The 11224-nt window shown below is 57.2% G+C and overlaps 2 protein-coding genes across 4 annotated transcripts in view; one reads left to right on the plus strand and one right to left on the minus strand.

Annotated features, from left to right (window-relative positions):
- The window catches only part of HCN2 (hyperpolarization activated cyclic nucleotide gated potassium channel 2), an 18746-nt gene extending 18393 nt beyond the window's left edge, over nucleotides 1-353 (plus strand). Inside the window, exon 8 of the mRNA XM_006764842.2 lies at nucleotides 289-353. Within this exon, the coding sequence (XP_006764905.1) occupies nucleotides 289-353 (65 nt within the window). The remainder of the gene's footprint in view (nucleotides 1-288) is intronic.
- A 224-nt stretch (nucleotides 354-577) lies between these two features.
- Nucleotides 578-11224, minus strand: part of POLRMT (polymerase (RNA) mitochondrial (DNA directed)) — a 28048-nt gene continuing 17401 nt past the window's right edge. The window contains exons 4-21 of one of the 3 annotated variants that reach the window (XM_006764775.1): nucleotides 9449-9579; nucleotides 9075-9267; nucleotides 7181-7330; nucleotides 6732-6896; nucleotides 6473-6643; nucleotides 5977-6201; nucleotides 4944-5732; nucleotides 4417-4539; nucleotides 3954-4076; nucleotides 3496-3675; nucleotides 3097-3183; nucleotides 2889-3002; nucleotides 2740-2792; nucleotides 2519-2617; nucleotides 1424-1496; nucleotides 1139-1230; nucleotides 995-1053; nucleotides 578-889 (exon numbers count right to left, since the gene is read on the minus strand). In XM_006764775.1, coding sequence (XP_006764838.1) covers nucleotides 840-889; nucleotides 995-1053; nucleotides 1139-1230; nucleotides 1424-1496; nucleotides 2519-2617; nucleotides 2740-2792; nucleotides 2889-3002; nucleotides 3097-3183; nucleotides 3496-3675; nucleotides 3954-4076; nucleotides 4417-4539; nucleotides 4944-5732; nucleotides 5977-6201; nucleotides 6473-6643; nucleotides 6732-6896; nucleotides 7181-7330; nucleotides 9075-9267; nucleotides 9449-9579 — 2877 coding nt within the window. In that variant the 3' untranslated portion in view covers nucleotides 578-839. Of the gene's footprint in view, nucleotides 890-994; nucleotides 1054-1138; nucleotides 1231-1423; nucleotides 1497-1516; nucleotides 1841-2518; nucleotides 2618-2739; nucleotides 2793-2888; nucleotides 3003-3096; nucleotides 3184-3495; nucleotides 3676-3953; nucleotides 4077-4416; nucleotides 4540-4943; nucleotides 5733-5976; nucleotides 6202-6472; nucleotides 6644-6731; nucleotides 6897-7180; nucleotides 7331-9074; nucleotides 9268-9448; nucleotides 9580-11224 lie in introns of those variants that run through there. The other 2 variants (XM_015564619.1, XM_015564618.1) reach the window with 2 other exon arrangements.

Raw genomic sequence — 11224 nt, forward strand, 5'->3', positions numbered from 1 at the left:
CGCCTTTCGTCCAACTTGTGACCCTCGCTGCACCGCCCCACGGGCCCGGGTGGGCCAGGGGCGGGGCCTTCATCCAAACCAAAGCCATGCCATTGCGCTGCCCCGGCCACCCACCCCAGAAGCCATAGAGGAGACGTAGGTAGTTGTAGTCGGACGGACGGGCCCCTGCCGTCCCCCCTCATCACCCTGCGCCCACCCACATTGCCCCCGCATCCCGGTGGTAGCCTCACAGGCATGTGAGGGGGCTCCCTTCACCTCGGTGCCTCAGTTTCCCCAACTGTGAAACAGGGAGGGAGCCACCCCATGGCCGAAAGGAGATAGCTGTGGACTTCCGCCCACCCCCACCCTCGTAGCTGGCCCGCTGTCCGATGAGGATTCTGTTTAAGTGCAATACTTGGCCTGCTGGCTTCCCTGCTGCCCACATCGCACTCACGCAATAACCGGCCCCGCCCCTGTCCATGCGCGCCCCGCGGTGACCTCCCTGGAGTGGGCACACGCAGCACCCTCCAGCACCCAGCGCCCAGGGGTCGGCAGTCCTGGCTACACCTGGGTGTGGGGGCAAGGCTGGGGATTCCCCGCCTTTGTGATGAATGTACTGACTAGCCGAGGCAGCAATGCTCCCACCACACCCCCCAGGCCCCACTAACCTCCACACCCCCATTCCGCGCAATAAACGACAGCATTGGCGCCCAGCCTGCCCGCATCTGCTTGCCGGGAGCCCACAGATGGCAGGCAGCACACACCCTCTCCCTGCAGAAGGCAGCGCTCCCCTAGGTAGCAACAGAGCTTTATTTACACTATGGTACAGAGGGCCCCAGGGACCGCCCGGTGGGCCTGCATCAGCTGAAGAAGTACGTTGAGTGCTTTACCTGGTCCAGGTCGAAGGTCCCTGCAGAACAGAGCAGGAAGACCGTGAACCCTGGTCCTGGGATGGACTAGAAAGGCCCAGCCCCCAGCCGGCAATTGGGACATCCCCCCCTGCCCATGGCCCTACCTGTCTTGGGTACTGACAGTAGCATTTCCTGCAACTTGACAACTTGGGCATTGGTGGACCTGAAGCGGAGAGAGTGGAGAGTGAGGTCCAGGAAGGATGGGGGGTGAGGGAGAGTGGAAAGTACAGGGGGTGGGGATGTCTCACCTGGGGCCAGAGCAGTACCGCTCCACCAAGAACCTGGACAGGTCGTGCAGGATGGGCTGGCTGTGCAGGCGAACGAACTGCTCACGGCACACCTTGGGGGATGAGGGGGTGCTTCAGGACCTGGGAACAAGGGCCTGAGGGAAGGGGTCACCACCCCCTGCCCCAACACCTGCATGGGCACTGGGACCAAAAGCCAGGCGGAAGCTTTGTGGGCTCAAGGTCCCACATGGAGTGAGCCATGGGACCAGGGTGTCCATTCTTGGGCAGGTGGGACCTGGCAGGCACCTGATTCATGATGGCGACGTCAGCTGCGTGGGTCCAGAAACAGTCGTGCACGGAGACAAAGGTCAGGCCCTTCCTGCAGCAGAGGAGGGGCTTCCGTGAGGCGGGGCCAACTCCTGAACACTGGTCTGGGGGGCTCAGTCCAGTGATGTACCACCACCCTCTTCTCTCCTCTCGCACCCCCCCCCCATTCCTGCAACTGTCCCCTCAGCATACAGATAAGTTCTCATCTCAGAATGGGACTCTGCTCCCCATCCTCTTCACCCGGCTCCCAGCTGCGGCCTGGTTGACTCTCAGCTCCCTGCTGAGCCCAGAGTGCTGTCCCCCAGCACCATCACCCACCACGGGGCCTCATCATGCACAGGGGAAAGACGGGAGCACAGAATTTGCCCTTGACCCCTAAGCTCAGCCCAGCCAACCCTCCAATTTTAAAAAAAATGGATTTTAGAGAGGGAAGAGGGGGAGGAAGGGGTGGAGAGAGAGAGAAGGAAATATCAATCAACTGCCTCACACATGCATCCCTATGGGGGATCGAACCTGCAACCCAGGTATGTGCATGGGATGATGCTACAAACGAGCCATGCCGGCCAAGGCTTTAATGGTCATTTCTAACAGAACTGTCCACACACCTGCCCCATTACCACAGGTTCACCGTCTCTGAGGGGCTCAGGGCAGGAAACCAGAAGCTCTGCAGCAGCCACAAGGCCCATGCACCTGACATGACAACGCAAGCCCCTAGACCTCGCCATGCAGTGTGTGGCTGCACTCACCTGGGTGGACGGGGTCACAGGGACCTCCAGGGCCAGCTTTACACTCAGAGGAACTACCCCTTCCCTCCATGGCCCCACACTCCCCCCTCACTTAGACCTCACTGCCCCAGGGCCATGCACATGCTTGCACAATGATCTTCTGGGCACCAGGCCCAACAGACTCACAGGGCTGGGTTCCCCGCCTGCTGTAGGTCTCTGCCCCAACTCCCACCTGCAGGAATGGCTTCACAACCTGTCTCCCACACTCTAAGGGTCTCCCCCATGTCCCCAGCACCAGGCCTGCCTGCAAGTGGTTAATGAATGTGTGCTGTGCAGATGTAGGGCCTACCTGTAACAGTGCAGGGCTGTAAGCATCATGTGTGAGGAGTCCAGGGAGTGGATGAAGTTGGGTGGGAAACCATTCTTCTGCTTCAGTGTGTTGGGCTTCCTATGTGTGGGGTTGGGGTCTGCTCAGGTGGAGGACCCAGTACCTCTACCCTGGTCAGCACCCCCGCCCCCCAGTCCTCACCCAGCTGCCTCTCAGTCCAGCTAACCGCCCCCTGTACTCACTGGTTGGTGTCCCCACTGCTGCAGAAGGTGAGACTCTGGATCCCTCCACTGATCTGTGGGATGGGGGTGGAAGGAGAATGGAGCATGAGGCCTGCCCTGGCAACTGGGGTGCAGGTGGGGTTAGGCATGGAGGTGGGGGCCATACATACCGACACCTTGGAGTCGTGGTGATAGGGCTGAATGATGGGGATACCCAGGGGGGTGACCCACTCCACAGCCAAGCCGGATCGAGCAATGAGCCGGGCACTCTCCGTCAGCCAGCGCTGCAGGGATGGGCACAGGCTCAGTGTGGGGCCCAGTCTGGGAAGCCACCCTGGGAAGGGGAGGAGGAGGAGGAGGAAGAGGAGGAGGACATACCTGGATGGCCCGAGTGCTTGAGAACATTTCCTGGAGACTGTTGAACACCTGGCGCACAAGGTAGTGAGAGGCCTGCCACACAAACTCCTGGGGACGGCAGGGCACAGAAGTGGTGGGGCAAGCTTGGAGGGAGGGGCATCCTCTTTGCCTACTCCACAGCCCAGGGCCAGGGGATCTCACAAGGCTGTCCCAGATACCTGAAGTCCACACCCCCATTTTTCAGGTGTAGAAACCAAGGCCTGAGGGCCCAAGAAGATAGCTTGCTCCTCTGGACCCTTCCTCCTCCCCCCTCCCCTCACAGGGCGGGGAAACATGCCCCTCCTCAGAGCTGCCTGCTGCCCAGCAGCCAATTGCCCAGCAGGGGAAGCTGCAGGCTGGATGTGGGGTAAAACTGCACACCTGGGGGAAGTCGCTGAGCTCCCGGAGGCGCTTCTCGATCTGCAGGCGGCCCCCGTAGCGGGTGACCCCGTACACCACGGTCATCACCGTCTGCTTGACCACCTTGCGGCTGATGAAGCCCTCCAAAACCGTGGCCACCTGCACTCCCCGCTCAGCGTCCTGCCTGCGGAACACCTCCACCTGGGCAGGTGCTGGCAGTCAGTAGGTAGACCCCAGGACCCTCTGCCTGCCTCCCTGTCTGGGCCCACCCACCCTACCAGCAGCACCCCCATGAGGTCCCTTCTCTGTTGGCCTCACAGTTCCCCCTCTGACACCTCCCCTGGGAAGCCTACCCTGACTGCCCAGTCACATCACATACAACAGGAGAGGCCATGGGGTTGGCAACACACAAGTATTCACAGGACAGACCGCAGGTAGGCTTTGGGGATGAGAACAGGTTAGGGGGCCATGGTGCCCACCTGTGCTGCTACGCTGCTGTACACATCCTGTGGCACGTCTGAGGGCACCAGGTTGACAGAGGCAGCCCCCACGCTGTCCCGGCCCAGGGCAGCATAGTGTTGCAGGCCGTTACAGGAGCCATCCTGGGTGAGGAGGAGATGGTGAGGGGTCTGGGCAGGGCTGGCAGGAGCATCCTTGGCAATGAACCACAGCTCTGTGCTCCCCCAGCACTCTGCTCGTATTGCCAGCTTGCTGGACCCCAATTCTTAGGGGCAGGTGTTGTTAACCCACCACAAAGGGGAAACTAAGGCACATGAAACAGGGAATGTGCCTGCATGAGGCCACAGTACAAGCCCCGGTGGACCCACTGAGGCTGGCCCCCACACAAAGACACCAGCTAGATGCCTACACTGTCCTGCGGAACTTCAGACTCAAGACAGCTTTGGGTAGTCCCCCTCCACACCAGGGTCCCTACCAACTCACCTGGTGAACGGGGAAATGGGAGACGTAAGCGGCAGGGTTGGGGGCACGCACAGCCTTAGCAATCTCCATGCAGCAGGCCAGGGCTTGCCAGGGCTCATCTGCCTCCATCCACCACTTCCGGCCCTGCAGGACAGTGTGCTGGGTGAGGCTGGGTTGGGGTCAGTGGGATGGGGCTTCCTGAGCAAGGATGGGAGCTGGGCTGGCCCTGGTGATGTGAGGACACAAGGAGGCTGAGACAGAGCCTCTGGGACAGCAGGTGAGGACAGGAGTGATGGACACGGAGGGAGCCTGGGCCCAGCCCTGAGTGAGCAGCCATGAGATGGGGATGGGAAGAGGCTACCACAGAGTGGGAGGAGGACGGTGGACTGGGGCAAAGGAAAAGCCCAGAAAAAAAGGTCTGTCCCAAGGGGAAGACTCGGGGGGCTGGGGTTATTGATTCTGGCCTAGAGGGTGTCCTAGGCGGGTGCTGAGGTGGCTGGAGCAGAGTGAGGACAGGCCAAGATACAGAGAGAGGAGGCTGCCCCTACCGTCATGGGCTGGTCAGCTGAGTCCAGGATGTCGTCCATTATCTCATCAGCAAAGGCCAGGCGTGCCTGCAGTGACTCACGCTTCTTGAGCCCGGTAAGGTTGACCAAGTGAATCTTGAGCCAGTTAAGGCCATGGGGGCCAAGAGGTCGGCCCTGGGCAAACTCCAGCAGGGCGCGTGCCAGGTCACTGCCCAGGTGGTTGAAATGGGGTGGGCAGGGGTAGGTGCGTCCTCGGAAGTCCATGTTGTGAGGCAGCCAGAAGACACGGTGCCGCAGGTGCTGGGCCAACGAGAGGCGGTAGAGCGCATCGGTCCGCAGACTATGCATCTCCCGCGCCACCTTCAGGCAGCGGGCCAGCTCCCGCCGCAGTTCCGTCTTGCGCTCCGGAGAAGCATTGGCTGGCAGGCGGTGCTTGGATGGACGGGGTGCCTCAGAGGCAGGGGATGGCACACCCAGGCGGGGGCAGCCCTTGGCATTGAAGATGGTTAGCACCAGGTCCAGCACTCGCCCATTGACACGCCAGGCACAGTTGCCCAGCTGGGTGAGGGCATCCAGGGCACCATGCAGCTCAGTGGGTGGGCAGCCCTCCAGCAGGCGCTGGTGCTGTATGGTGCCCTCCAAAGAGCGCATCAGCTTGGTGGGGCTCAGCAGAAAGGCACCTGAGTGTGGCGAAGTCCAGGGCAGTGGCGGGCACAGCATGGGCACTTCGGCTGACTCAAAGGTCATTGTGCGCTCGGCCGCAGTTTCCTGTAGCTGTATGAAGGCTGGATGTGGCTTCAGGATCCCAATCTGGGGGTCAGAATGGGCAGACACCAATCAAGGAGTCAACTGCCCCAAAGGCAAGCAGCAGGCAGAGGGCCCCAAGCCCCATCAGATGCCTTATCCTGAGATCAGGCCATGACAGAGGATTTCCATAGTACCCCACCACCCTGAGCCCCAGCCTCCTCTCAGACCCCCACACTCTAAGTGCCTTCTGCCCCTGAATACAGGGCAGGGCTCGCTAGGCCCAGAAGCTAGTTTCCCGTCAGTTTACCTGGCGAAAGCTCTGGAAGGAGTACACATGGTAGAGGACGGGGATGAGCTTCTGGGTGTCCTGCTGCTGGGCCAGGTTGCTGGGCATCTTCACTGTCTGCACGAGCACCTCAGCCAGCTGTTTGCCCAGCTGCACCACCACAGTCAGGGGCCAGGGCTGGTCTTGGGAGGCCTCAGTTGTCCCCAGTGCCTCCCAATGCTGCCGTGGCAAACGGGACATTACCACCTGTGGGCAGCATCATGGGTCAGGGGGCTGGGCAGAGAGCTCACTCCCAGCCACCCCCACAGGTGCAAAGTTACAGATGAGGACACAAGGTGGGGGCAGCCAGAAAGTGGCAGGGGCTGGGGGCATAACCAATTGCCCCAGGGTGGGAGGGAGGGGAGTAGGGGGACCTCAGTTTCCCCACCTGGAAACCCACTAGGCTCCCTACCCCTGAGGAACCCTCAAATCCCAGGCCCAGGAGCAGCTCCTCATTCCACCCCGCTCCAGACCTTACCTGTGTGTCCGATGCCAGCAGGTGTAGGTACTTGAAATAGCGCTCCTGCAGTGCCTGCACCTCATCATTGAGCTGCTTCCTCTGCACCACGTGTCGGTTGAAGATGCGCATGCCCAGCTCTTGTGCCAGGGAGAGAAGTGACTCTCCCTGCTGGGACAGCACCTGCAAGGTCTGATGGTGGTGCTGTAAGCCCCTTGCCCCACAGGTGCCCACACTCTACCCACCCCCCCATTTCCTGTCCCATCCCCACACTGCCCACCTGCAGCATCAGCTGCGTAAGCTCGCCCTCGCTGAGCAGGCACAGGTACGGGAAGAGTGAGGGGCGGCCCTCGCGGGCAGCTTGGGCCTCTCTGGCCTTTGTCTGTTGCAGCGCCAGGCACAGCTCTGCCTCCCAACGGGTGCGTAGCTCCTGCAGGGTCTTTCGCTGTGGGGCAGGGTACAAATGAGGGTCACCACAGTGCCCGATGAGCCCAGTGCTCCCAGGCTCCCAGGAGGAGTCCACCAGGAGGTGGTACCAAGGTGAACCAAGAAGCTGCTGAGCACTCTGCTCTAGCAGTCAGAAGCACACGGTGACCTCAGCCAGTGAAAGGGAAGGACAGGACAGCTGCAGGGTGGGGAGGAGGGGATGCGGCACAGCAGGCAGCACGCCCAGACCAGGGGACACCTGGTTTAGCCGAGCAGGAACCTGAGCATAGCTGGGTCCCTTACCGCTTGCAGGACCTCCTTGGTCAGCGACGGGGCCTTCTCCACAGAGTCCACAGTGACAATGGTGGCCATCTCCACACTGAGCTGCTGCTGAAACAGGTCCTTCAGTGTCTCCAAGGGTAGGTGCTGCTTTGGGTAGGATGCAGGGTTTTCCTGCCAGTGGGGACAGGCAGGTGGTGAGGCCCCCGGTGCCTGCCCTGCAGACCCGCATCTCTCACAGGCAAAACTCGTCCACAGCCAAGGTAGAGACAAGCAGCTGCCCGCCCTGTGCTGCCCAGAATGCCCAGCCTTGCAGATCACGTCTGCTTCTCCAAGTCTCCTGAAAATCATCCATCCTGCACACCACAGGGAAAAGGCTGTGCAGAACAGCGTGAACAATAGCTACACTGGTTTAAAAGCAAAAAGCTCTGTATCTGCCTGGCCTCACTGGGCTAGGTGCTGGATAGCCCAGGAAGGCAACTCAAACTCCTGGATATCACTTTTTGCTTTTTAAACTTGGAACTGCCTGAATGTGTGATCTGCCTCAACATAGATAAATTAAAAATAGCAAACCCAACATGCTGAGAATAAAAAACACAAACACTTGCCCAGCTGGCATGGCTCAGTGGTTGAGCTTTAACCTATGAACCTGGAGGTCATGGTTAAATTCCTGGTCAAGGCACATGCCTGGGTTGTGGGCTCAAATCCTAGTAAGGGGCGTGCAGGAGGCGGCCGATTAATGTTTCTCTCCCATCATTGATGTTTCCATCCATCTCCCTTCCTCTCTGTAAAAAATCATCCATCCTGCACATCACAGGGAAAAGGCTGGTGCAGAACAGCGTGAACAGTAACTACACTGGTTTAAAAGCAAAAAGCTCTGTATCTGCCTGGCAGATACAGAGTGTTTGTGGGTTTGTTTGTTAAAAAACAAACCCACAAACACTTGTAAATGCACACCGACAGCAGTGTGATTCACAACAACCAAATAGTGGACACAATCCAAGTGTCCATCAGCTAATGAATGGATAAACACAATGTGTCCATCCACACACTACCATACAGGGTAGGGCAAAAGTAGGTTTACAGTTGTGAATACAGATTTTATTCTTGTATTCTTATTTATTATATTGTTCTCCATGCGAACAACTGAAAACCTACTTTTGCCCCGCCCTGTATTACTCAGCCATGAAAAGGAGCGAGACACTGACACTCGCTACAACATGGATGAGCCTGGAAAACATGACGCTCAGTGAGAGAAGCCAGACACAAAAGGCCACACAGTGTGCGTCCATTTATGTGAAATGTCCAGGACAGGCACATCCACAGGGACAGTGAGTGGGTTAATGGTTGCCAGGAGGCTGGGATTTCTTTTTGGGATGATCGAATGTCCTGGAATTAGAAGTAAACCTACTAAAAAATGCTGAATTATGCTTGAAAAGGTCAACTGTGTGGTTGGTGAATTACATCCCAATAAAAACACATAAGAACCAAAGGCATCCGGTGGTCACCCACCCTTAGTGCTGTCCTCTGACCTGGGAAGCGGTGCTGAGGTCTGGCCCCACCAGCTGCCCCTGCTGCTTTGGAATGAGTCCTACCCTCTCTGCTACCACGCCTGTGCTCAGCCCACGGCTGAGTCTCAAGTAGGACAGTGACCGCCGTGGTGCCCGGTGTGCATGTGGCTTTTCCTCCTCTGTCACCTGCCAGCTTCAACCCTGAGGTGATGGCCCTGCTGGGGGCCAGGAGCTTGCCAACTCTGAGTTGGTTCAACCTCTGAGGAGCAGGGAGGAAGTCCCACAGATGCGGGCGGCTCAGTGAGGAGAAATAAAGGGAGGGCTGAGGCTCCGGTGCCCCCATAGGGACAGGATGACCGTCGCGCAGCCCGCACGTGCTAGGACCCCACCTGCAGGCTGAAGCTCACCGTGCTGTAGATCTCCTTGAGCAGTGGGGAGCTGTTGACCTCCAACGAGGGCAGGGGCGGCTGCGGAGGTAAGAAGGTGGGCTCAGCCTTGCGCACAGCCCGCAGGAGCACGGCCTTGTCCTCCTTGCACAGGGGCAAGCTCGTGAAGAGCTCCTGCAGCTGCAGTCCATCCTGGGCCATCTGCTTCAAACACCTGTGGGGGGTAGATAGTGAACCCCCAACTCACAGAGCCACCTCCAACCAACCTAGAGGTCTCAGCACCAGGCAGCCATCAGGTCCCACAGAGAACCTGGGCCCCCAGCGCAGGCTACGCCACCCTCCCAGGCCCAACAAGTCACTGTGTTCCTGGCAGGACCACCAGGACACCCACCCACCTTTGGATGGTGCTGGCATCTGGGTCCAGCCGCCCCATGCACTGCAGGGCGGCCGCATAGGACAGCAGGTCTGGGGCGAGGCCGGCATCTTTCATCATGAAGAACACGTAAACCAGCTCTTTGAAGGAGCCCTGGGGAGATCAAGCCAGGGTGAGGGTCTGGGTTGGCCCAGCCTGCTGCCCCCAGACCCCTCTCTGCAGTTACAGAATCAGGCTGGAAAGGACCACTAGTAGGCAGTGGCAAACCCAGCAGACAGCCCATCTAAGGTTAGTGTGCAGCAGAAATGCTAGCACAGTGGTAAAATCATGGCTGGTCACAAAGGAAGCTGAGGCACCGGGGGGAGGGGTGCTAATACTTTTTGGTTTTGTGGCTATGAACGTGCACAATTTCAGGGCAGCTAAACAGGGAGCCCTTTCCAGGTCACTGAGCTGCAAGAAGTTCCTAAAGTTCTATCTTTTCAGAAGACCCACTTTCAGGTTTGTTGGTTTCCTGCTGTTTCTTTTCTCTATCATGGTCTTTGTATTTCTGCCTGACCACCTGCTTTGGGTTTCATTTGCTTCTTTCCCCTAGTTTTCCAACGTGGAAGTTGTGTCACCAGTTGGAAACAGCTGCTGTCTTCCCGCCGAGCATGACTCTACTGCACCTGTACAGTCACTTAGTTTACATTTCAATTAAATATTCAGTTCTTCACATGCTTAATAACTACACAGACTGATATAGAAAAAAACACACACACTTCCACAGGGAGTGTGAGATGGGGCAATGCGGAATTTGCCCCCTCCCATTCCAAACGCAAATACACCAGTAAGTAGACAACAGTTATTTCTGTGAGACAACTGGGGACTATGAACAGCTTCTGACAACAAACAAGAGAAAGAGATGAACAGAGAAGTCTGAGAGCCTCAGGAGCCCTCTGGGCAGAGGAGCCTGGAGCACCTTCGTACATGTCCCTTCCACAGGGCCATGGGGATTAATTACCACAACGGTTCCTAACTACTCGGCCTCTGCACAAGGGGACAGTAGGACATCACCACACCCCCCGGCCTCCCAACCTGAGGCCACTGTGGGCCAGTGCCTGTGGATGCCTATTAACTTCCAAACACCACCCAGCACACCCAGCCTATACAGGTCACTTGTATATCAGGCCACTTTTTCATGACTGGGAGAGAGAGCTATTTTCTCTACTTCATATAAATTATAGAAAGTCAACAAATGAAAAGACAGAATATCTCTTAAATGAAGAAACATGAAAAATCTTCAGGGGAAAAAAGAAACACTAAGAAAACAAAGATAAGTAATCTGATTAAATATTTAAAGAAATGGTTATGCCCTGGCTGGTGCTGCTCAGTGGTCAGAATGTCAGCCCACACATCAAAGGGTCATGGGTTCGATTCCCAGTCAAGGGCATGTATCTGGGTTTCAAGTTCACCCAGTAGGGGCATATGAGAAAGAACGAACCCAAAAACAATGAACAAAGTGGCAATAAGTAAACACTTCTCAATAATTACATTAAATGTAGAGCCACTTGGCCTGGAGGTCAAATCCCCTCTAGTATTACCTACAACAATCAAGGCTTAACTACAACAAGACTGCACACAAAGACCACTAGGGGGTGCACCAAGAAAACATAAAAAAATGTGGAGACAAAGAAACAGGATGCAAATGTCAGAAATGGAAGATATAGACCTCAAAACCACACTTTTAAGGTCTTTCAATAATTTTCTAAAATCTGCCAATAAATGTAGTGAGATCCTCAAGAAATCTAATGAGACCCTC

The sequence above is a fragment of the Myotis davidii genome, unplaced genomic scaffold (assembly GCF_000327345.1).
Source record: "Myotis davidii unplaced genomic scaffold, ASM32734v1 scaffold198, whole genome shotgun sequence".
Taxonomy (NCBI): Eukaryota; Metazoa; Chordata; class Mammalia; order Chiroptera; family Vespertilionidae; genus Myotis; species Myotis davidii.